This window comes from Triturus cristatus, chromosome 9, assembly GCF_964204655.1.
Source record: "Triturus cristatus chromosome 9, aTriCri1.1, whole genome shotgun sequence".
Classification (NCBI taxonomy): Eukaryota; Metazoa; Chordata; class Amphibia; order Caudata; family Salamandridae; genus Triturus; species Triturus cristatus.
In genome coordinates, this window is record NC_140592.1 from 419272842 (window position 1) to 419298535 (window position 25694).

The 25694-nt window shown below is 46.6% G+C and overlaps 1 protein-coding gene across 1 annotated transcript in view; it reads left to right on the forward strand.

Moving 5' to 3' along the window:
- The window catches only part of LOC146798079 (cytochrome P450 2G1-like), a 1093105-nt gene that overhangs the window by 996411 nt on the left and 71000 nt on the right, over positions 1-25694 (forward strand). Inside the window, exon 8 of the mRNA XM_085625292.1 lies at positions 25138-25279. Coding sequence (XP_085481418.1) covers positions 25138-25279 — 142 coding nt within the window. The remainder of the gene's footprint in view (positions 1-25137; positions 25280-25694) is intronic.

A 25694-nucleotide genomic window follows, 5' to 3' on the forward strand; every position in this document is an offset into this window, starting at 1 on the left:
TATAACTGGGGCAACTCCGGAGCAGGAAGGCAGTTGTATCCTGGAGTCGAGAGACACCGAGAGAACTCAGCCTTGACGGACTACTGGCGCTGCCGTAGCCCGCTCTTGTGAACCATCGTCCTGCCTGCTGGCGCTGCCGCGGCCCTCTACAACATCCATCCTCGTCGGGACCTGCTGGCGCTGCCGCGGCCCGTTGTAACGACCATCCTCACCGGGACCTGCTGGCGCTGCCGCGGACCGTACATCGACCATCTTTCCGGGACCTGCTGGCGCTGCCGCGGCCCGTTGTAACGACCATCCTCACCGGGACCTGCTGGCGCTGCCGCGGACCGTACATCGACCATCTTTCCGGGACCTGCTGGCGCTGCCGCGGCCCGCACCAACTGAGCTCGAGGATTGTGAGCTAATCATCATCTCATCCAAACTACCTGACTGGTAGACAGACTGTCCCGCTACCCCTTACCCTGCTTTGAGAGACTTGAATCGAGGGGACCCCTGAGTCCAGTCCTCCTTGTACCATTCAACCGTACCTTAAGAAGTGCTTATAAAGAACACTGAACCTTATCCGTGTGTGGTATCTGTCTGTGGGGGGGAAGTTACTTGTCTGTACGATCGCTGGAGACGGCTCTCCCCGGAGACCTCTCCTCCTGACCCCGGCCGACCCTCCCGGTCCGTCTATCCTTTCTAACAGGGTGCCACACAATCAATGATCCTGGCTCACACTGTGCATCACAAGCTACACCAGGATTATGTGCAGCACCTCAAAGCAGTCACAGGCCACTGACACAACCTCAGCAGAGTACACAGACACACACGGGCACAGGACAATCACCTGCCATTGGCAACTGCGGGTACAAACCTCACTCTACACATGTGCCACTTGACTGGGGGGTGTCACAGGTGTTGGGCTAGCCCAGCACGTCAGACACACAGCACTGCTCCCTGCTCACATCAGATGGGTAGTGTATATGCATCCCTCATGCATCTGGGCTGCAACATTCCACATAGACACTCACCCACATGACAGGGGACTTACACACACACCAATGTCCAGGGGACGAACACATCATTTGGACACTCTCACCACAGGTACACTCAACTCACACGCATCTGTGGGTACAGTCACCTGTCGCACTGGGGGGAACACAGAATCACATCAGGACTGTAGAAACAACATTCCCAAGAGGATTAGCCAGGCTGAATGTGGCATGCACCATGCAGTGATTGTCACAGTAAGCACTATGCAAGTGAGGAGTGCAGACATGCACTACAGCATGCTCTGCATGGGAGACATGAGCCATTCCCCCCCCTGGGACCCACTCTAAAGAACATTGCATGTCTGTCACACCTGGATACAATGCCAGAAGTGACAGTCACAAAAAAGGGGCACAGTCTAAGCTAGTGGAGTCAGCACTCAACTGCTCCCCTGGTCTCCCATACAGGCTGGGGTACTGTGGGAGGATGACATCCAGCAATGCCACATTCTCCTCCAGGGTGAATGGCTGGGCCCTCTCCACAGACCTGGACATGGTGCCAGAGGAATCACAAGCAGCAGCAGTGGTGTGGAATGAAAGGTTGTGCAGGCAAGTGCTCTCTCATGGGACCTGGCTGCCTTATATTGGCCTTGCTGGCCTGTTTCATTTACAGGAGTACAGAGTGATTGGTCAGTCTCATTTGCATCCTACGTTTCCGCCAATCCCTTTAAACCTTCCCCAGTGAGGGCCTTTGCATGATTCAAAAATTGAGCATGATGTCAAGTCAACAACCACTTGGCAACATTGTATATTGTCTCCAACCGACTTTTGCTGCCCACCTGATGAATAATTTGAACTGGAAACTCGGTCTCCATGACAACCAGCATGCATTTAGGCCCTTATACTTGTCCCTCATGTGTCCCCTATGTAATTTCACTATACACACACAGGTACCACGCCCCTAGGGCACCACTACTCCAGTGATACGGTCCGTACACGCGTGTGTAGGGTCCGTATCACTATGGTAGTGTTGCCGTAGGCGTACGCCATAGGGATACGGTCCGTACACGCATGTGTACGGCTCGTATCACTATGGTAGTGTTGCCGTACGCGTACGACATAGGGATACGGTCCATACACGCATGTGTAGGGTCCGTATCCCTATGGTAGTGTTGCCGTAGGTGTACACCATAGGGATACGGGCCGTACACGCGTGTGTAGGGGCCATATCACTATGGCGTATGCGTACGGCTACACTACCATAGTGATACGGACCCTACACACGTGTGTACGGACCGTATCACAATGGCGTACGCATACGGCTACACTACCATAGTGATACGGACCCTACACACGCGTGTGCGGACCGTATCACCATGGCGTACGCGTACGGCTACACTACCATAGTGATACGGACCCTACACACGCGTGTACGGACCGTATCACCATGGCGTACGCATACGGCTACACTACCATAGTGATACGGACCCTACACACGCGTGTACGGACCGTATCACTATGGCGTACGCATACAATTACACTACCATAGTGATACGGACCCTACACATGCCCTCAGAGCGTGTGTACGGTGCGTTTCACAGCTTTCACTGGTGACAGGCGGCACACAGAAAGGAATTGAGCTGTCATACTTGGCCAAGGCTGGACATCAAGTCATTGTCAGTGCAGTCCTACATGTCTCGGGACTAGGTGTGTCAGGCTGTGATGTGGCTCATATCGCCTCATGTTTGAACCCAATAGATGTGTGATGAGCTGTGTACACATGTCATGTGTGATGGTGCACTATGTGCCACACATCCCCTACACACCTTTGACATGTGTGCATGTAGTACAGACTTGTTGAGCAATATATCACTGGCATGGCACAGTCACCAAAACCCACAACTGTCCCCTGATGCCAGGCACACGGATAATTACGCCTGACATGTAACTACCGGCGTGGCACGATGTGACTATGTCATGTGTGTGTCATGTGTTCCCATAAGCTTGCTGTTGGTGTTCCGTCAAATGCATCTGCAATTGCTGCATCCAAGATGTGTCTGTGTGTAGATGGGCATGGCACACCATTATGCACACCAGGACACATGTGGAATCAGACGTAACGTGTGTATGTATGCATCGAACATGGACTTGCGAGACAAGGACATATCTGCGTAGTCTCAATGTATGTGTGATCTGTCTTGACATGTACCCCTTCATGGCAAGGTGTGTGGTCTGTCCTTTTTTCAAGGACATGTGACCTGTGCCTCTAGTGTTCCGCAACCTGTCTGTATGATAAACATCCTTATTCTGAACATATGCGGATGTCTGTCACTCCTGTAATGCCCCTGCCTGTTCACTTACACTGGCCCACAGCTAGTTTCATGCCATGTGATGTTGACCTTGAGAATCCATGTTTGTAGCTGGCTCTTGGTAGGAGTGTCACCTGTCTGGCATACGTGTCCAGGATATATTACACAGACCAGACTCTGTATGTAGCATATGTGTATTGGCTGTTGAACATGTGCTCAGTACATTGACATTGTTGTTGTACTGTACTCACTCTTCGTTATCCCTTCCAAATTACTGCAGGGCTCCGCCTCTCCCCCGACCAATGCCAGACTTGGCTGCCCTGAGGGAACGTGACTGTATACGCCGCTACCGCTTCTCCCAACCGTTGATTGAGAACTTGACCGCAAGGCTGGCACCACACCTCCAACCGCTACACAGGTATGCTACTGCACTGACACCCATGATGAAGGTGATGGCAGCCCTACATTTCTTTGCCACGGGTACGTTTCAAGATGCCATAGCTCATGTTGGTGGCATGTCCCAGACCATGTTCAGCCGTGTCCTGCATGATTTTTTAGAGGCCATGTTGGTTCACCTGGATGAGTTTATTCATTTCCCAACTCCTGAGCAGTTGACAGGTGTCAAGGGTGACTTCTATGCCCTGGGAGGGATGCCCATGTCATTGGGTCTATTGATGGGACACATGTGGCTTTGGTACCACCACAGGCACAGGAGGTAGCCTTTCGCAACCGTAAACACTATCACTCCATTAATGCCCTTGTGGTGTGTCTTGCTAACATGGTGATTTCCCATGTCTGTGCTCGTTTTCCAGGATCAGCACACGATCCCTACATCATGAGGCGTAGCAGGGTGCCTGAAATGATGCTGCAACTGCGTAACGAACGAGCATGTATTGTTGGTGGGTATACTCTGTTACTCCTGTATTTAGAGTCATCTTTCTGTCTTACTGCTTCTCCTGACCCACTTCTGTCCATGATGTTTCCATGTAGGGGACTCTGGCTATCCCAACATGCCATGGCTGATCACGTCTCTCCGCAACCCCAGAACGGCTGGCGATCACCGGTACAACAACGCCCATGGGCAGACCAGGCGAGTGATATAGAGGACCTTTGGCCTCCTGAAGAGCCGATTCCGGTGTCTCCACAAGACTGGCGGCGCACTCCCATATGCACCGGTGAAGGTCTGCAAAATCTTCCTCGTGTGCTGCATGCTGCACAACATGGCAGTGGAGAAAGCTGTGCCACTCATCCTGGATCCAGATGAGCAGGAACATCCACCCGTGGAGGATGAGGGGCTTGGTGACGAGGCAAGTGATGTTGAGGAGGAGGAGGAAGAGGACATCCGGAGTCGGCTCATTCGCAAATTCTTTGCTTAGTGGTGAGTTGCAGTGTCTGAGTGTGCAGGCATTGAGCCTTGTGTGGCATGTGTTGCAATGTGTGGGTCCATCTGCATGTATGGCAAGTGAGTCAGAGGTGTGTTTGGATGTGTCACTCGAGTGATGGTATAATAAAAGACTATCTTTCCTGAGACACTATTTTCACCTAGCATGTTGACAACCTTATACGTGTCGAGTACATGCCCATGCATGCGGATGTGCTTCTTTTGGCTCACTTCTAGTGTGTCTCTCATCCCCAGGTATTTGCGCATGCTGTCTGCTGGTGGCATTGTTGTGCTCCTGCTATTCCTTATGAATACAGCAACGTGTGCTGAATCAACGTAACATGCACGGACATGTCGAAAATTCACCTTAGGGTAAGGGATGCAGCACAGCTTTTTGGGTGTGCTATTTGTTTTGAATGTGTGTGCACTGCTCCTTTTCATGTTTGGTTACTTTGCATACATGTAGAATCACCATGGGGCACATGACATGGAGCTGGATTCACATGAATTGATAGTCACACTTGGTGACAGTCATCTGTAATTTGATTGTGGATTGTGATGAAGGCATCAATGTGTGTAACACTGCCCTCAGAAACATACGGGATGCACCGGGTTGACATAGTGTGGGACATCCCCATTAGAGGCTCAATGGTGAATAGCAGCCTCTCCGTGAGCAGTATGGGGTGTATGCCTCAAACCCGTCACTTGTGTGCCAGTTCTATGGATTTCCTGCATCTGTGGTGCAAAGGGGGGTGCCAGTGTAGGGCCCACATGTTCATCCACATGACCTGTACATCTGTTAATATAGATGCATTTGCCTTCCGGCAAACATGACTAATAAAGGTGTCCCTCAGCCTCCAAGGTGCCTCATCTCTGTCAATGCAGGTCTCTTGACACTGTGCATGCGGCATGTCTGGCATAGTTATCACAGATTGTGCATATGAGTCTATGTGTAGAGTAGCAAGATGCAAGCTGTTTGTCAGGGATTATGATATGTATTGTGCATGATGCACATGGCTGTGTAGGTATTTTGGCATCTCAGTCCCCACAACGGCCACTTTGCTGCATGTGCATCCATTGTCTGTGTGTGTGCCATGTTGAACCAGACACTTCTTCCTTATCATACACCTTTTGCAGTAGTTCTTTCTGACATGCTTGTGTTTGTGTGCAACTTGTGGCATGGTTTTCAGGACATGGAGCCTGCTGCTGCAGGCCCTGCAGCTAGGGCACACAGAGTTTCTATATTTGCCCTCACTCACACGCCTCTAAGACCCACCCCCCTTCCTCCCTCCACCCATTCATTTTGGTGTAATCTGCTTGTGTGTGACACAGTTGCGGTGGCAAAGGCTGGACCGTCTGCACATGCTACGTGCACATTGCACATGCCCCATGTCCTTGCATGTGCCACATCACGCTACACCATGATGTTGAGGCCACCCACCAAGCAATGTCCATCCAACACATCTGTTGCATGCACTCAGGAATGCACTCATCGCCCACACAACACCTTTGCATAATGAGTGTGCAACTCCAACTACCTACACAGCGCTGGCACGCCTTCCAAGCCCTGTCACACCAACCAGGTCATGTCCCTCCTAATCCCCACCGGCTCTGTACCCCAACAAGGCCATGGGAGTGGTACTCCAGGCCTCTGCATGTAGTATGGTGTCGTTGTGGGACACATGGCACAGGTATCATGTCTCAGCGTGTCAGTCTACAATGTGTCCAGGATCCCCCTCTACATCATGACATGCACACTGCATCTCATCATCATCTGGTGTCCCATTGCCAGCCAGGTGCTCCTCACCCTCCCCAAAGACGCAGTCCTTGCCAGTTCTCATATTGAATAATGCATGGTATCCATTGGCAGATGGCTGAACATCGGCCACCTGATGCTGGACTTGTATATGACTGAGGTGTTCATCTGCGGATTGTCCCCTTACAGCTGGGTGAACTGCTTGTGTCCCACCCACCAGTGCCCTGCACAGGCACACAGTGTCCACGCACACGAGCTGGTGTGCATCATGGATTGCTTGCTCACATGTGCTATGCTGATCACCAGCATCTGTACCTCAGGCTTCAGCACACTCTGCATTATGCACAAGATCCACAGTTCGATCCACCTCAAGGCAAGACAGACCATCTCCCAGGTCAACTACAACATCCGTGTCTAATCCTACCCTGCACTCTACGGAGAAGTATGTTACAACTCCCATGATACTTGTCCACATCCAGGGTGCATCTGCACAGCTCTGCTTCAACATCCGGCAACCCAGCCACATCACCGTCCAACAGAGATAGCTGCAATGGATCACTGTCAGCTGCAGAATGACCTTCACAATCCACACCCACACTCAGGATGCAGACCACGACCCCAACACAACCTTGTGGCACTGTCATCCAAGACCCCATTGTGCCATCTCCATGCATCCAACCTTGGCCTGGCCACCATTTTCCACATCCACCTGACTCCAGCATGCAGGACATAGTTCTCCCACCTGGCTACACATACCTGGGACTCCCACCCCAGGACACTCCACATGGTCCCTGACCTCTGCGCATGACTGTTGCTCTTCGAAATAGGTCTGTCCGCACAGTTGTGCAGGCACCCCCTCAGCTGGTTGGGCCCATCACGGGTGAGTATGGTGCTCCATGTCTATATTGGATGATATATTGTGACCCATGTGTGTGCTGTGCCAGACTCAGACCCCAGGGTATGCATGGTTGGAGTTACTTCAAAACTCAGGCATGGTTTGACTTTCCAACACACACATGTTATGGAATAATGCAAAATGACGGCATCATCTCGTGATTTTTATGATTTTTATTAGTGGTGGGGTACGTGTTTGGGAGGATGTAAAGAGGTGCTCGCCGGGTGACTGTAATCCAAAGTTCACAGGGGGAGTTGGGATCCTTGCCATTGGAAGTCATCAGAGTCCATGCCACAGTCTTTGTCAACATTGGTCAGACAGTGACCAGCAAGTCCATGTGACAGAGAATGTCATTGGATGAGGTGGTGCTGTTGTGCCAGAGGGCCAGGTGCCAGGCCAGGTGACCTGGGAAATGGTGATGGTCCGCTGACTCTCACGGTCTTTTGCGTGGATGACCCACCTTCCTCCGGGGACCCTCAGAAGCAGGCTGTGACGATGTCTGTGATGCTCCGTCGGACAAATCCTCCTCCTCCTGATCCCTCCCTGTGGCTGGTGGTGATCTTTGCCTGGTGGCACAGGGAGGGTTGCCCATGTTCTCGGCAATCCGACGGAGTGCATGGGTCATGTCCGTTTGCACCGCCATGAGCTCAGCCAGTCTTGCCTCCATCCATCCTTGGTGTTGTTGTTGACTGGCTGGCATATTGCTCGGCCTGCAGGTTCTTAATCTCATTGAGGGTCTCCACTACCTGGCTGATGCCCCTGGTGTCACGCCGGTATGTGTCCAGGATGTTGCGGACGTGTGACATAACGGGTTCCTCAGCTGTCTGGTCAGGTTCGCGCGTCTGCCGTCCTCCACTCCCACCACCCCTGCCCACTTGAGCCTGGCCTGCCGTTGTGGGCACATCGGGTCTCCGGGACCCCTGAAGGATGGCATTTGCGGGGTCGCCTGCCTCCTCCTGGGTGCCCGGAGTACCTTGTCCCTCCTGGTCCAGACTGGCTGCGTTGTTGTGTGCGAGCAGGGCTCCTGTGTGTATCCTGGGATGTGGCAGGAATGGGGGTGGTGGTTGGCACAGTTGTACCTGACGCAGGTGCTGCAGGTGCTTGGGCACCAGAGGGTCCAGGTTGGTTGGGGTCATCCACGGAGCGGTGAGAGTCGTCGCTGCCGGTGGGATCATTGTCACTCCGAGCTTGGTCCTGTGATTCTTCCCCCCCCAGTGTTGGGGGGAGATCGACGACGTTGCCCTGTGTGTGAGAGAGAGACAATGTTAATGGTGTTTCATGCGTCTTCCATGTTTCATACATATTCAAGTTGGCACAGTTCCTCTGGGTAGTTGGATATGTCTAGCATTCCTCTCACAGTGTACTTGTGGATGGGTATGTTGCGGGGGACAGATTGATATGTACTCCTGGTTATTTGGCCTGTCTAATGAGTGTTGGGATGCTTATTTGGCTATGGATTGGTCTTGTTGTGTCACATATCCATTGTGGGAGTGCCAATTTGCGTTGGCTGCCCCGGGGGTGTGTGCTTGTGTAAGGGGGGGGGGGGGTGTGACCGGGCATGCTGCTGGGTGTGGTGTGATTTGTCATTGGGTCTGCCAGGTGATGTGTCTATCCCCTCATGGTGCATGCTGGCATGACAGTGAATGTGAGTTCCTGTGGTAGGTAGGTGGCATGTGGAGTTGGTGTTTGAGTGTACAGTGGTCACAGGATTGCCTTGTGCTGTCTACAGCAGGGCCAAGTGTCATCTACCTTGTCTGTACTTGGCAAGTCCCTGTGCATTGTGCATGGTGCATGGGTATGTCCCTTGGCCACAGCTTTCAACACTTTTCCTATGTGTGACACACTCTTTGTTGTTGTATCATTTTTTAACGCAGTGAGCAGTGTAGCGAGCGTGCGTAGCGAGCGATGCAGAACCGGCTTACGTGTTGCACTGTACGTGGGCAAATGGTGCTTTTTCATATCTATTGGAGAATGCAGGTAGGTAACTTATGCATTTGTGACTGGGTTCTAACAAACACAGTGAGTGGGTATACTGGGTGTAAGGTTAGGTTTGTGCCTGCAGCAAGGATCTACTTGTGCACAGTTTGACACATGGCCCAGTGATTTCCAAACGAAAAAGGGGTGTTTCACGCACTGCCAGACCTTGTCAACATGCACACAGTCCACCTGCTGACGAGCGGACATGCCCACACCACCCAAGGGTGATTTTGTCTCCCTCTGTCACCCTCCTCCCTGTGTCGCCCTCTGTCGCCCTCTGTGTCCCTCCCTCTCTCTCCCTCTCCCTCTGTCTGTCTGTCACCCTCTGTCACCTCAGCCCAGCTTCCTGGGCACACACACTTTGCAGGTCTTTCAAAGGCCATTGGCTTGTTCATGTGGCTTTGTTTAGAATCTCCCGGCCCCCATTGGGCAGAGTGTCTCTGAGCCTGCGCTGCTGCAGCGGTGTGTGCTGACACTCTTTCACAGTGATGCCTCTTCATTAGCTGCTGTTATGTGCAAATTGGGCCTTCATACCCATGTCATCCTGCGACGCGGCCACCATTTGCAGGCGACACAGTACAGTGTCGGGACACACTGTTTGTATAGCTCTGCCCTAGGCCATATGGGCTGAGGGCATTGGTGTCTGCTTCTGAGTTGCACAATGTTTTTTTGGAGGCCCACCCTTCCGGCATCACGGACATCCTGTCTTGTGTTGGTGTCTTGTGTGGCCTGTGACTTGGCATGGCCTTGCTTGGTGCATGGGGCATGGAGCCGCTAGTGGCATGTGCGTGTTCTTGGAGTGTGGTTGTGTCCGGTGATGGCTTTGGGGTAGTTGCGTGCATTATTGTGAGTTGGGTTGTTGATGCGTTTCCCCCCATGTGAGGTGAGTTGTTTGTGTACTCACCAGGCTCGGCGACTCCTTCTACTCCGTGTACTCCCACCGGCAGCAGCGTGCGCATCACCTTCTCCTCCCAGGGATGGTAGTGTACTGGTCTGCGGGGCGGGCCACCTCCAGTGATGTTCCCCTGGTTATATTTGTCAGTCATTTTGCGGTGGACAGTCCTCCGCGGATCGTACCACCTGGCTTGGCATTCATGCCTGGTCCTTCTGATAGGCCAACAGCATTCACCCTCTCGACGATCCTCTGCCACATGGCTGATTTTGCTGCTACGCTGGTCTGTCTGACCAATGTTCTAAAGAGCTGTGGCTCGACTCTGATGATTTCGTTGACAAGGATCTCAAGCTCCGCTGTTGTGAACTTTGGATTCCTGTCTGTGGGGATGGTGTGGGGTGTGGGTGTGTATGGTTGTGGGTGTGTGTGTGTGGTTGTGAAGGTGTGTGTGTGAATGTGATGAGGGGGTGTTTGTGAAGGTGGTTGTGTGAAGGTGTGCAAGTGTAAGGTGTAGTCAAGGTTCAAGTATGGTGCTGTGGGTTGTCTGTGGGGTCTGGCATCAGTGGGTCTGTTGCAAAGGCTCATGGTTTGTGTATGTGGGCCCTTTTTATTGGTCCATTTGTGGGTGTGGCTGTGTTTGAACTTTGGGTGGGTGTGTTATAAGGAGTGGTTGTGTTTTGGGCCTCTGTTTACCTGTTTGGCTGTTGCAGGTCAGTGTATTGGATGTATTTAGGCTTGTTGGACGTGTTTTGTGGTGTTGTGCGAATCAAATTGACTCTCATTGTGGTGTTTTGCAGTGTCCTGGTTCAGTACGTGTGTTTTTCGCGTCTGTGAGGTGCGTACATCGGCCATGTTGTTGTACAGTGCTCACATTTGCTATGGCTTGGTACGACTCGTACATGCGCAAGGCTGGGTGAGGGTGCTGGTGTAGGGGCCTGGGGTAAGGTGCGTACAGGCACGGGCAGGGTGTAGGGGCCTGGGGGTACATGCCGTACATACGTGAACTGAGGGTACGGCACATACATACGGGGGGGCTGGGGGTACGGTGCCTACATACGGGGTGCTGAGGGAACGGTGTGTACCCCCACCCCCGTATGGACGGTGCGTACCCCCAACTCCATATGGACGGTGCGTACCCCCAGCCCCCGTATGGATGGTGCGTACCCCCAGCCCCCGTATGTAAGCACTGTCCCCCAGCACATACCCCCAGCCCCCCGTATGTACGCGCAGTACCCCCAGCCCCCGTATGTACGTGCCATACACCCAGCCCCCGTAGGTACGCGCCGTATCCCCAGCCCCCCCGTATGGACAGTGCGTACCCCCACCCCCCCTATGGACGGTGCGTACCCCCACCCCGTAGGTATGGAGCGTACCCCCACCCCCGTAGGTATGCTGCGGACCCCCAGCGCTATGCGCTGGGGGTCCGCACTGTACATAGGGGGGTGGGGGTATGCTCCGTACCTACGGGGTGGGGTGGGGGTATGCTCCGTACCTACGGGGGTGGGGGTACGCTCCGTACCTACACGGGGTAGGGGTATGCTCCATACCTACGGGGTGGGGGTACGCTCTGTGCCTACGGGGGTGGGGTGGGGGTACGACTTGTACAGGGGGGGCCTGGGGTACGGCGCGTAATTGGGGGGGTGGGCTGTGGGGGTGTTCGGCGCGTATGCGGGCACATGTTTGGACGTCTCCATGGTTGCTATGGGAGTTCGCTCCGTACAGTGTTTTTTCCATACGGTTGTGCATTCGGACGGACGGGACGGATCGTACTTGCGCGCTCGGACTTCAGTTTCCCGATTCGTACGTAAAACTGTCCGGGGACATGTCGGACACTTTTTCCGACCCGAGGACGTGTCGGGGAATTTTCCAAATGCGATTCGTATGGATTTTTTCACATACGAATCGTACTTGCCAGATTGTACGGGACTTGTACGATTCGTACGTAAAAAAATCCGGATACGATTCGTACGGGGAATATTTTTAACGGATCGGAATCGGCACCCAAATGTCCAGCACATAGCTAACTAAAATGGCTGCCAAGTACAAAATGGCTTTCAGCTCATGCTAAGACATTAATGCAATCTTCAACAGATGGTCCTTTTAGCATGAGCTAAAGACATTTCCCATAATCCAGTAGCCAATATGCATATTAATTTTTTTCATAAATTTATCAATATCCTAATTAATTACTTGGTGGGCATTTCTCATTCTAAATATTGTTAAGCGGGTATTTATAAGGTATAAGCAGGAGTACAAAGGAAACAGAGCATTGGGTCATACAGATAACAGGACAGAGTAATTACTATTATCAGAAACAGAACTATTAGCTTTCTAGTCCTAAGCAAATCCTAGAACCATCCAGTAAAAACATTTTCAAGGCTCCTATGCATTTCAGTGACCATCAATTTCAACTTCAAAATAGCCAACAGCACATATCTAATAAAAACATTTTCACTAGACTGTTCCAGTGTTTCCTTTATGAGGGTTAGAGTATCAATCAAGGAAAGGGTAAAGTAACATTTGTCAACTTCTCAGAGGAACTTTTCTCTCGTAGAATAAACATTATTCCTAATACAAACAGGACCATGAAAATTAGGACGAAGAGCTGCAAAGGGATGCTCTTCCTCAAAAATGGGACAACCAATGGGGTACATTTTCAACAAAAAAGAAAAAGAAGTCCTTGGGAAATTAAAGCCGCTGTACAACCAACCAGAGGGGAGTCTTCTCCCTGTGTCCATTTGAGCCTCACAGGCAGGCTCTTGTTGTTCCCACGGTGGAGCTGCACAACTCGCAACTCAGGAATCACGGCCCAGTTTCAAAGGAAAAGTTTCTTCTTTCAGGATAGGGCAATCACCCAACAAGGCAAATGCTCTCAGCGATCCTGTCCAGTGTCTCAGGCAGTGCACCAGTTTTCTTCACTTTAATCTAACAGGCACCAGAGACACAGCACCTGTACCCTGAACTCAAGTCCTTCCTTAACTCCTGTATTGCTTTGCTGGCACACTGCTCTTTCGTTGGGGCCATAGATTGCATTCAGTGTGCCCAGGTATCTCTTGACCAACAAAGGTGAAGACTTTACAGCCACTTTGGGACCAGAATTCAGAGGCCTGATGCTAGGATCTCTGAAGCAACCCTTGTTTCAAAGGGGGTTACCTCAAGCAAAAACTTTTTCGCCTTCCTGGTCGGTCTGTGGCTCTCAGCTGGGCATCAAAAACTTGATCCACGATTTCTCCTTTACTGATTTGTGACCCCGTCTTTCGCCCAAGACAGTGGCAGGGGTACACACTTCACATCCCAGTGCTTCCGGCCTTCTACCTTCACTGAGGTCCTGGTTGCCAGCAATGCCTGTGCTGGTTACCTTCACTTTGACTTCAAGCTGGACTGGTGCTGACTCCTCAAGCTAGATCTGACGTCCGCGCCCCTCTGGCAATGGTTGTAAGGCAGCAAAATATCTATTGGTGGACAGAACAAAATGTCTTTAGACAAGGCACAGAAATAATCTATGAACAGAGAGGTTAGTCTCAGAATACTTCCTAGTCTAGGGACGCCCCATATATTAGCAAGGCACCCAAGAACCACTTTCATCTATGTGAGAGGAAAAAAAAAACAACAGCCTCGACCTATTGGCAAGTATAAAAGGAACTCTTTGGTGAACTGACAACAGTAATACGTCACCCAATCCCAAGCAGCCAAGGAAGTCTGTGTTCATTTACTAAATTCTGAGGAAAAGAGAAAAACAATACAAACATACTCTAAATCCTTACATCTGTATATTCCTATCTTAATCATCTAAAGACCCTCAAGAAAAAAGGAAATGTTCTACACTGTTACTCATAGACTTTGCATTACTTGTACAGGACTGCAGACACTTCTAAAATGATTTCTCTTAATAAAAGCACCTAAATTGTATGCTTAGGACCATGCTCTCATGTTATAGGAGCAACAGGAAAATCTAAAACTGCTAATTTAGCAGGGATTCCTATTAAATAAAGAACTAAAAACTTCAACATAATGGGTACATTTTCTCCAGTAGAACATCATGTGACAAACAGACTCCTATAAAACAATATTTTCCTCAAAAATGTTTGCTAAGGATCACATGGGCATCTTCCCCGCATTCTATTTTTCACAATCCAAACTATGCAACATCAGCTCTAGTAAGGACCGTCAGTTTATTTACACAGACTAGCTAATAAAAACTAGCAATGCCCTTGCGAAACTGTATGTAGCATGAGAATAACAAACAATAGTGGTGTTATCACCTGAGAATTTTAGAACAAAAACTACCCACAGCTAGTTCCCCTTAAAGATCAAATAAGGAAACAGCAATCTAGACTACTCATCCTTTCATAATTTCATCAGACAGGATGGGAAGTAACATAGCAAATTTATTTATTCATTTTAATAATGCTAACAATGTTTAAAACAGTATTACTGAATAGCCAATTAAATGTCTTATGGCTATTTCACAGACAGTTTAGACAAGCTCATAAGAAATTGAGAAAAAGAGAGAGAAAACATAAATTTGCCTACCCTTAATTTGTAGAGGAGCTAGCCTCCTCCCCCCATTTTTGACAGTAGGAAACCTGTAACAGGTTTCATTCTGTCAACACTATCAACCCCAATTTGTAGCAACTGGGCATAAACAAACTCTGAGGAGCTAAATAGCACATTGAGCTAGCTAAAGAACATATGCCTTTAGCAAATGTACAAGTGTAACACGAGGGCACATGAATTCAACCTAAATCCCATTGCTTCCTTAATTCAGCCCTAAAAGCATTAGTGCTATATATATGGCAGAGCCATTGTCTTAATAAGAGCTCACATATACCATTATTATTCAATCTGTTCATATGAGTGAACAAAAACTTGCTTTTGCCCAAAAAAGTAAGCAAAACCTCTTTCTGTCCCTGCCCTGCCATTTCGTCTTTCAAATGTCGAAATGTCAAAGCAAATGTTGCGCTGAGCCCTGCTTCTAAATGTAGAACTTCGACCTTTAACCTATTTGCAGCTGTTCCATCTTGTATGCAAGGTTTTCATGCAGTTTTACCAATTCAAAGTGACCCTGGAGACTGAGAGTGCAACAGCAAACCCACTCCATTCCTGTCTACCAACAATTCAGAGGTAAGCTTAATAACTTCTGCCAGTTTTTTCTGTACATATTAATATTTGTAAGCAGTGTGCTGAGTGCTTGTCTAGCAGTATAGATGTCAGCTATTCATTCTATACTTACATATGTGCATTTACTGGAGCCTAAGACGGTTTAAAAGCTGCTCTGATTGGAATAACCTCATTTAAATAGTGAATTTTACTCAATTTCGACTTTGATGTTTGGAACACTTAAAAATGAATACAATCTTTTTGCATAATAGTCATCCCCAGAATGTCCTCTACATATCCCAGAGATGTGGCATTAGAAATGTATAATGTATACCCTTATAAAAATAAGTTTTGTACGCCTGGGTAAAGTGACATTTCAAATGTAAGTGACTCCCTATTGCTGTATAGCACGGCTTAAATTCAATTTGGATGCTAGGAGGTCACAGCATCATTATTAGGCATTATAAATATTTAAAAAACTAATTTAATGCACCTATTTTAAATAAAAAAAATTATATAATCAAAATAAGTTATTTTTATAAATCCAATCATTTTGATGAGTCCACATATGAAAAGCAAGCTGCATCCCTTGCTTATCAAATTTAAACGCATTCATTCATAGCCCTAAGAACAGAAACCTAATTTGAAAGTCTGCGCCACTTTTAAATAAAGGACAGTCATTATTATTTAACATCAAAAACCACTCTTATCCTTATTTAAAAAGGCATTAAGAAAAGGAATCCCTACTGTCAATCTGTCCTCTGTTTATCAAAAATAATGAAACTATATTTCTAACTTTTAAAACAGCAGTCTGAGATGCAGGATTTTACTCCGTGTTTGCACTGACTTAAGATGTAGTCGACTTCAGCTGTTTTCTGTGGCCGGAGTCAGAAATAGTCTAATGTTTACACAGCTGCTTGACACGAAAAGGCGTCAAATTCACAAGCCTTTCAAGTCAGCCTTTCGAGCCAGCACAAATCTGTCGTTCTGTAATGTGCACTTAGTTCAGCAACAACCAACTCACTCAGATAATGTGAATGCCTTTTAATTAATGGTGGACGTAGTGGGCATAGTGGGCATAGTGGGGCTACGTGAAGCAGCGCGTAGTGTGCCCAAATCTACGCACACTCGCGCGCTCCGCGTAGCCCCACTACGCGCCGCCCGCCTCCCGCCCACCCTCCTTTTAAATAATACCCTGCATGTTAAATAATTAAAAGTAAAGAGACTTACCTGAAGCGCGGCGTCTCTGGGGCTCCCTCTTCTTCGTTTCCAACTTCCTGTGACAAATGCGCATGCGCGGACGCCCGCGCATGCGCATTTCTCGCAAGAAGTTGAAAACGAGGAAGAGGGAGCCCCGGAGACGCCGCGCTTCAGGTAAGTCTCTTTACTTTTAATTATTTAACATGCAAGATATGATTTAAATGGAGGGCGGGCGGGAGGCAGGTGGCGGGCGGCAGGCAGCTACGCTTCGCCCTGGCGTGTGCGTAGCGCTTGCCTGCTTCACCTACTTCGAAAACTGCGAAGCAGGCAGCGCTACGTACACTACGTGGGTGAAGCGTAGTGTAACGCCCAGGGTTACTTTTAATACCTAATACAGAAGGATAAATGCTGTGACATTTTGTATCTTAATGTTATCTATTGCAAAACACACAATTTTGTTTTTTGAAGCATTTTTATTCCTATTCAATGTGGATTCTAATTTTATCTTTAACATTGTGGCAATTTGCACACATGTATAGTGTCTTACTCTGTCAATTTGATGATAGCGTGCAGCTATTTAGCATATATTATATAATTCATTGCTGGATTCTTTTCAAATATATTTTATTTTAATGATGTTTTGCATAGCAGAATGATGACAAAAAAAAAACACTGAGCTCATTCCAGACATTTTCAAAACGGTGTCATACACATAATACAGGGCACTTAAGGCTAGCCATTCTTGCACCACGAGCACAATCGCTACTTACTCACACAAGTACCACTAATTACAAACCACAGACATTTAAGATCAACACTTAGGACAGAAACAAAAGACAGCCCACAGACTGTACTTAAACCAAACCATTTGTAAATACTAGTTGTTAGTCATATTCACTAGATTTGGCTGGCAGAACACCAAGAAAAAAAATGCTCTGCATATCACCACTTATGAATGTTACTAAGTGCACAGACCAGGATCTTTTCTATGTACATATTTAGTTCCTCAGGGTACTAGTCACCAAGGAAGAAATACGTTTCTATACCTAAACCTAGTTAGGTATCCCCTCTAGGGGAGCAGGCTAATTCAATACAAGTTCCAAAGGGTACCTACAAGAAAGCAACACATTCTACGATGTGTGCTAAGAACAGGCATGCCAAAAATATTGCAGCATATACAATATTATACACAAAGTAGCACTTAACTCAAAGTGTGCCGTTCAAGTTTACAAAAGTTTCTCATTACCTGCCTACATAACCTGCAGTTTACATATTTCCAAATTCCAAATATTGGCAAATTTCCATACAAATCCAAAAAGAGTCACAACAAACGACCTTACCAAGCACAAGTTTCCAGATTCTAACTGCCAAGTTCTGAGTGACCAAACGGTCATTTTTAGAATACTCACGGCAAAAATGTTCTCAGTCAGGAGTGGTAAGCAGTTGGAGGAGTCCAATCAGGAAGACCAGAAATATACTGGGCTGCAGAGACAGAATCTCAGTTGTAGGGTACCTTTTTACTAGAGTCCTTTTCTGTCCTCCTCAGTAGATTCCTGTCTCCCATCAGGATCACTCCCTTGGATAGAGACTTCTCTGATGAGCCTCACAGAGGGCACCAATTGTAGAAATCAAAACCTTCTCAGGGGCTTCACTGATACACCTGGTCCTTTTAAACCAACAAAGAAGATATTGGCACAGAAGCTGTAATATAAAAGACATCTTTTTATTTAACCTCTAAAGAGGGAAAAAATGCGCCACACAGTATTCTCAAATCACTGTATGAGACATTTTCTAAGGAGTACAGAGAACAGGGGCATTATATACCCACACAGGGGCTGAAAAAAAGCGGTATAAGTACACATGAGAAGAGTTCTACACATAGATGGTCATACAGAAACTGCACAGTCAACAAGTAGGAGGAGCAATAAGTTGCTGACATAAGTTAGAACAGCCTGACAGTTCTATATTAGGAACAGGTGCACTCTACTAGCTAGGCCCATCTGAGCAGGTGCAAGACTCTGGGAGAGGGAAACAGCAAATGTCCAGCACATAGCTAACTAAAATGGCTGCCAAGTACAAAATGGCTTTCAGCTCATGCTAAGAGATTAATGCAATCTTCAACAACGTAGAAAGGTCAGCACCATTTTCCTCTTCACATAGCTCATCATATCATTTCCGTTCAAGGATGCTATTTGAATCTTTTGATGCTGAGTGGACGTCTGCATGTTAACTGAAATATCCAGACTAGAGTACATATTCCATAATCCTCCCCTGATAGAAATAGAATCCCAGCAGAAGTAGAATGTAAAGTATAAAGATACAATATCAATTGAAACAAAGCTGGTGAAAATCTTCAACAAAAAGCACCCAAGTAACCTATAAACCACGGGGCAACCCCGTAGAGGACGTTGCCCTGGGATGCCAGATCCATCACACTGAAATAGTGGAGACAATTCCATCTCAATAATGCACAAATATCATGTGTGCCACATCTACTTTAACTACAGAACCAAAAGTATCTCGCAAACAGAACAGGAAACACTGTATTCTGGTCTCATCCACCTCCCCTATGACGAACAATTGTTCCACCCTCTACGGTCATTGGAATAACCTCATGACTTAAGTATATCTATGTTGGCAAAGTACCTCCTTCAATCTCCTCTCAGAGGCAATACATCTACACCTCTCCCCCTCCCATCTAGTATTCCAATTAATTGGATGGTCCTACTTGATGGTCATTGTGATGGGCATGTCAATACTTGTATATTGCCGTCGACAGAGAGACCATTTATTTAGCAAGTGGTTCCACAGTCCCCACTGAGTAATCCTTTTACAGGGGCAGTGATTTGTCTCTACCCTGTTCCAGTGACAGTGCAAAAATAACCCTACCCAGTCTCTCATGGTTAGACCGCCGTTGAAGCGTAAGGCAATTGGTTCCCTGTTGGGGGAAAGATTTGCATGCCTTTCTGAAGTGAGGGACACTTTCAGGGAAGGGTATGTAGTCTGCCACTGTCTTAGATGGAAAAGCCTCCATGGTGGTGGTTTCTCAAAGATCCAAAAAATAACTCAGCTGGTCTGGATTTGAAAATTCGCTTGTGTTCCCCTCTACAGTGGTAATAATTGTAGCAGGATGCAACAAACCATATCTATTGTCTTTCTTCCTGAGACGAGGCCGTAAAAGCAAAACCTTTTCCTCATACCATCATTTTATGGGAAAAATCTGTTGAAATGTATTTGCAATGCCCCTTATATGTATATGGGGCACACTTATTTTTTAACAGTTTGAAAAACTGTTCTGGCTTGCTGATGATGTAATAAGCATGCAATAATTGTCTTCGGTGTGTTTGACTGGCTGACGTAGTCCATGATATGAGCCTGTGAGCCCTCTGGAATTCAAAGGGATCCTCAAACATAACCTTAAGGATGTCTAGGAGAAATATTTGCTGGAAACCTAACATATCAGTTCCTTCTCGATCCTCGGGGACCCCATACATTCTAATGTTGTCCTTCCTTGAACAGTCCTCCAACTCAGTAACCTTAAATTTATTACCTGCCAGACAAAATCAGTACCTCAATTATGTTGTTGCCCATTGACCTGATCCATCTTATCTTGCCTCTTGTTAGTGATGTTTAAACTCTGATGTATAATAGTCAGATCTAATCTCAAAGATTCAATGTCTGTGGCCATGTCAGAAATGTTTGTGACAAATTTAGAGATCTTATTACTGATAGAGGTTACCTCTTGTAAAATCAAGATGAATGTATCGGTGTCAACTCCAGGTGATATCTGACCCCCCTGCTATGTTGCTAGCCTGTGGGAAGCATACCTTAGTTTATGAACTACTCTCTGCCTGGGCATAGAATTTAAGGACAGACACAGGTGGGTATAGGGCAGCCACCTAACAGGCCGCAGCACTTTCCCCCACCCGTTCGCGAAGTATATAACCATAAAGGTCTCTGAAGTTCATAAAGACAAACTTTCCTCAACAACAGTAATATCACTCCTTGGAATTGTAGCGTCAGAATGTTCACTGAGAGTGGTCTTCGATTAAAATCACCCTCCTATACTCCAGGAGGCAACATCAGATTGTCAGTCCATGAGAATCCTATTTATGTTTACATTGGGCACAATGAGCTCACAGACCCATATTAAAGTTACACATCAGCATCAGGCCCAAACTGTCATCAGAAGAAATCTAGTACACATTCTGAGGCTTTCCTGCCCTTATTGAATCAGACCTCCACAGCTAATAATCCAGAGGATCCAAATGCCAAAATGCATCCTACTTTCAGTTGAACCTAGCTCTGCCACATCCCCAGAGTTTACCCATGAAGCAGAACTTGCATTGACTCCCTCCACAATCTCTGATCCAGTACTTGAAGAGCACCGCAGCCCAAATAATGCAATACCTCTAGTGCAGGGGGGGCCATCTGGTAATCATGAAATGTCTATCCATGTCTTGTGCATCCTAAGGGAGACCACATTCAGAAAGTAGGAGAGCCTCCTTAATCTCTTTCTGTCTGCTCGCAGTATCGCTGCCAAGCAAGTGTATTGCAAGGCACATTGGTCACACTCCGTCTATGGGCCGTAGACATTTAGAAAAAGCAGCAGATGGCCATAAGGTTGCTTCCCACCCTGAGTAACCTTGAGTACACAATAGACCCACAGGGATTGGGACTCTATTCAATCAGCCACCACCCATTGCTGCCACATACAGCGTACTCCACATACTCATAGCAAAAGGAGACTGCGAACGGAATCCCTCTTTATTGCTCGCACACCAGTTCTAGTCATTCTCTGTCTCTGGGCATCTCTTAAGAGGATCCACAGTGAAAATATCTACAAACAGAGAAACTTGCCAGAACAAAAAATGGCACTGTACCTTTGTTCAGGGGATAGGCAGTTTAAGTAGCAGGCAACAGAAACGTTGTAGTAGTCCCCCCCCCTTATCACTCATTCATAAGGCTTTTAACCCCCTAGCTCAATATCAACAAAGAATTATAAGGAGATTTGCCTGACTTTACCAGTATATGCGGCCATCATGATGTATAACAATGTATGTGTTCCCCAACTTTAGTTAAAGAAAAAGGCCCTTTTTTTGACTCGGGTAACTTTCCTCATGCCCCCAAAAAGTTGTGGGCATTACATCTACGATTGAAGGGAAGCGCATATACATAAAATGGCAGTTCATCCGCACTCAATGCCTCTGGCCGCCCGCATAAGACCGCATACTGCTCTATAACACAGCGGTTGTAATCAGCTGGTGGGCTCCCATCTCAGCAATCTACCAGTCAGACCCACTTGTTCCTCTCCTTCCTTGTCTCCAGTCTGAAGTGCTTCCCCACAACCCCTGCCAGCAGTAGGAGGAGGGGGAGCAACTCCTGATGGTTTCAGCATTGTTTCTGGGGTCGAAACGTGAAGTGTCCCATCTCAAAACATACACCACCACTGCCCACAATGATATCCGGTTAGTTTAGGATCCCTACACCTCAGTGAAAAATATTGTAAGTAAATGCGGGGTACCCGGAGCCTTAACGAGAGGTCAGCATCATGGACTTAGCGATTCTCAGTTATCCTGATGTAGCAACATTTTTTTTTCTGCACAGTAGCTTTTTTCCTGGATTCTATTTTTGCTGGTATTAGGACTGTGTGCTCTGTGACACTACTAATCTATGCTGCAGTGTATGTGCTCTGGCCTTGAAAGGGTAGTGGTAAAATTGGTGTTGCCCAGCTGGTCTATTTATCTGTCCTGTAAGACAATTGCAGATGGCACAGAAGATGCAACTCTGGCATGCATGCTAAATGTCATATGTGAACTGTAATTCGTTTACACCACCCACATATATGCCATAAATATATTTCTGCCAGGAGCACCACTGTATTCTGGCTGGACTGCAATTTTAGTACACTGAAGTACAAATGACAGGTAAAAGTGTTGTTGCTATGTAGGAAAAGTCTATTTTTATGAATTCATAAGTCATTGCTAAAATGTGGCTAGTATCTTAAGTCTGATATAAATGTTAGATGATGGGTTACTCCATAACAATGGTGAATTACATCACATCCACTGAAATATAAATCCTATAACCTATAATGGGATTTATATTTCGGCAGACGGGATATCCATCATCGTTGTGAGAGTAATCCATTCGCCAACATCCAAATCAGGCCTTTAGTTAATAGGACAGTGTGCTAATATATAACAATAGGGCACACTATATATATTGGGTTTAGGGTGCTGTCACAATGAAAAAAACCTAAAGCTATTTCACTGTGCAGGCATTGCTATACGTTTTCCTGAACAAGACTAGATGGACACAAAAAACTTTATTTCCTATCTTCAGAGGTGAAAATGCATGCAAAAGGCTACAATAGTAAATTCCTACTTAATTTCCAAAATCTTATTTAAAGGTGAAACGAGAATTTTGATACCAGATTGAAAAGTAATTTGTAAAACAGAATTTTATGCTGCCTCAGCCACAGCTGGCTTAAAACCAGTTCTGCAGTTCTTTACACTCCCAGAGGGGAGACACACATCCTTGACTGTGAGAGTTGATCACTCTGGCAAAGAGGACAATTGCCGGCCTCAGAGCTCAGGTAGAGCAAATTGTTGTTAAATGTTGACCACTTATCAAAGGTAAGGTATCTGGGAGTGGAGAGGAACAGCTTGCAGAACAAAGGACAGCTTTTGCACTATTTTGTTTGATTAGGGAATGACAAGAAGGGTTTCTTCTAATCATTATCAGAGCCTTCCAGGAAGGAAGGCTACAGTCACAGTGAAGAAGAGAACCAGTTTCGACCATGTCAGGTGAGAGGAGAATTCAGCTTTATAGAGAACTAGCTAATGGGCTGAAGACAGGTCTGCTTCTAGGCAGCTGGACTCTTCCATATTGAAACAAGGGCTCCTGGGTAATTTGACAGTTTAGTAAAGAAAATAAGTATTCTAGAAAATAACATCAACAACTGTGAGAAAATAGTTGAGATTTGGTGGTAGAACTTCTTCTATCACTGGCTAGTGCAAAGCATAAATTTGGCAATCTTATTACCAACTCCTGAGAAGATGCCACTTCAAAAAGAAGGCCCTGCTGGAAGAAGCCTCATGATTTCTGCTGGAAGAAGAGTGCTCACTGAGGGCTTAGGAACTCAAGGACTCCCAAAACCCAATATCCCCTAGAGACTGGGTTGTATCTCCAAGTGTCTAGTGGCTGCCTTCTTTTTTGCCTACTTCAGGGAAACAAAAAGCAGAAGGGATCCTATATCCCAGAAAGTGCTAATTGAACATAAAGACGTGTACCCTGCAGGATCCCTGCCTGGTGAGACATGGTGCCCAGAAGCCAACCATGAGGTGCCTGGGGTTGCAGGCCTGACAGGGAGGAACTTTTTCAGTGCTTTGAAAAAGTTGGGACTCAATCATTTTTCTTCTCCTGGAGCATTGAGGCAAGGTGCTGAGGCTTGCCCAGGGAGTGCGCACCCAAATCGTGCAACAAAACTGTGTTCATCCTTCCCAGAATTGTTGGCAGTGTTGAAAAGTGGTTCAGCAGGCCTTCCCAGCGAATGTATCCAGACTCATGGAGCCCTGCTCAGCTACAGGTACCAATTTGCCCCATTGGAGTACTTTGATATCTGAAAAGTGAATAGGTCCGAAGGTAAATTCTGGACCGGGGCTTGGTAGTAAATGTATCTGACACACAAAGTAACCTCTGTGGCTACAAAACTCATATTTATCCCACCTGGAGCTTGTGCAGCCTAAAGCAATAGTTTCAGTGGGAGGGATCTCTTGCAAGCTACAGTCTGAGGTCTTGCCATGCTGGAACATTTTGATTGACTTTTCAGAGACTAAGTCCAAAGGCAAAAACATTGCCCAGGATGACCTTATAGGCATATCCAATATCTGCTCCATTGCGGTCAGCCTGACATCTTGTTTAAGAGCAGGCCAACCAAGCGTAATGACTTTGATTGTCAGTTCACTTTTTCTAGGATCTTTCTGCTTTAAACATGTAATCATTTATATATATTGTTCCCCTAAACCAACTTTTAAGATCTTGGTGTCTTTTAGCTCATTACATGTTTCTCAATTTTTCCAAATTGGTTTAGGAATTTTATTGTGTTTTATTCATTACTTTAAAATTGTTTACACTGCTTAAACTTAACACACACTTCTTTGGAGATTGCCTGCCGCTCATGTCAGGGATTAAGCATAGATTCTCATAGAACTGTTTTTATTCCAAAGTATATTTATTTACTTGTTATGGGTACCCCCTGACAAATTTAATAACCCATTTCCTCATATATATAAGTTTGTATAAAACTTTAGAAAATGCTTTATTCACAACTTAGCTGATCTTTCTCAGATATACCACTACCAACACTTTGCATGTTTTGAATTCGGATTGCTTGTTGTATGTTCTCTTGTTTGGGCATAGATAATATTGTTCCTGACCCTTATCCTCCATTCACATAAGGACATTTTCTTTGACACCTTCAATCTAAGCCTCAATGTCAATGAGTTTTAGCCATTCCTGTCCAATATGTTGTACTTTTGCTGAAATGCTTTGAAATTCTTCAGTTCTTGCTCCCTAACTGTTGATTGAACAAGTTGTAATTAGAAATGTTATTTATGTTTTTCTTACTAAATTCTTATTTGCTTTGCAGGGAACTAATGTGTTTGGAATGCTGACAACTTCCTTGAATGATCCTAAATATTTTCCTGACCCCAAAAAATTCAACCCTGGACACTTCCTGGATGAAAACGGAAGCTTCAAAACAGTTGATGCCTTAATTCCTCTTTCATGTGGTACTACACTTATTTATGCTAAGATGGTTACTTCTCCCCCCTTCACCCAACTTCATTTGACATTTCTTGATACTGTTACTTCCTCAGTGATAGTACATAGCCTCTCCTCCAATTTCTATGTAGTAGGGGGCAGTTGCATTCTATTCTATTGTGTTTTACAAACATCTCAAAGTAAAGGCTGGAGTAATTGGTTTCTACAACAACTATAGATCCAGATATACAAAGCCATTTTGAAATCACAAATCCTGCAGTTCGCAAAGTCACAGGGTTTTTGACCGGAAAATGGGTTTTAGGAATGTATTTGACTCATTTTGCTGATTGGATGACTGGGCTTTGGGACTCATGCCAAATTGCAGTTACGAAAGAGCATGAACGGGATGTTCCTGTCCTCTTGTGATTTGCTAGTGCATGTATC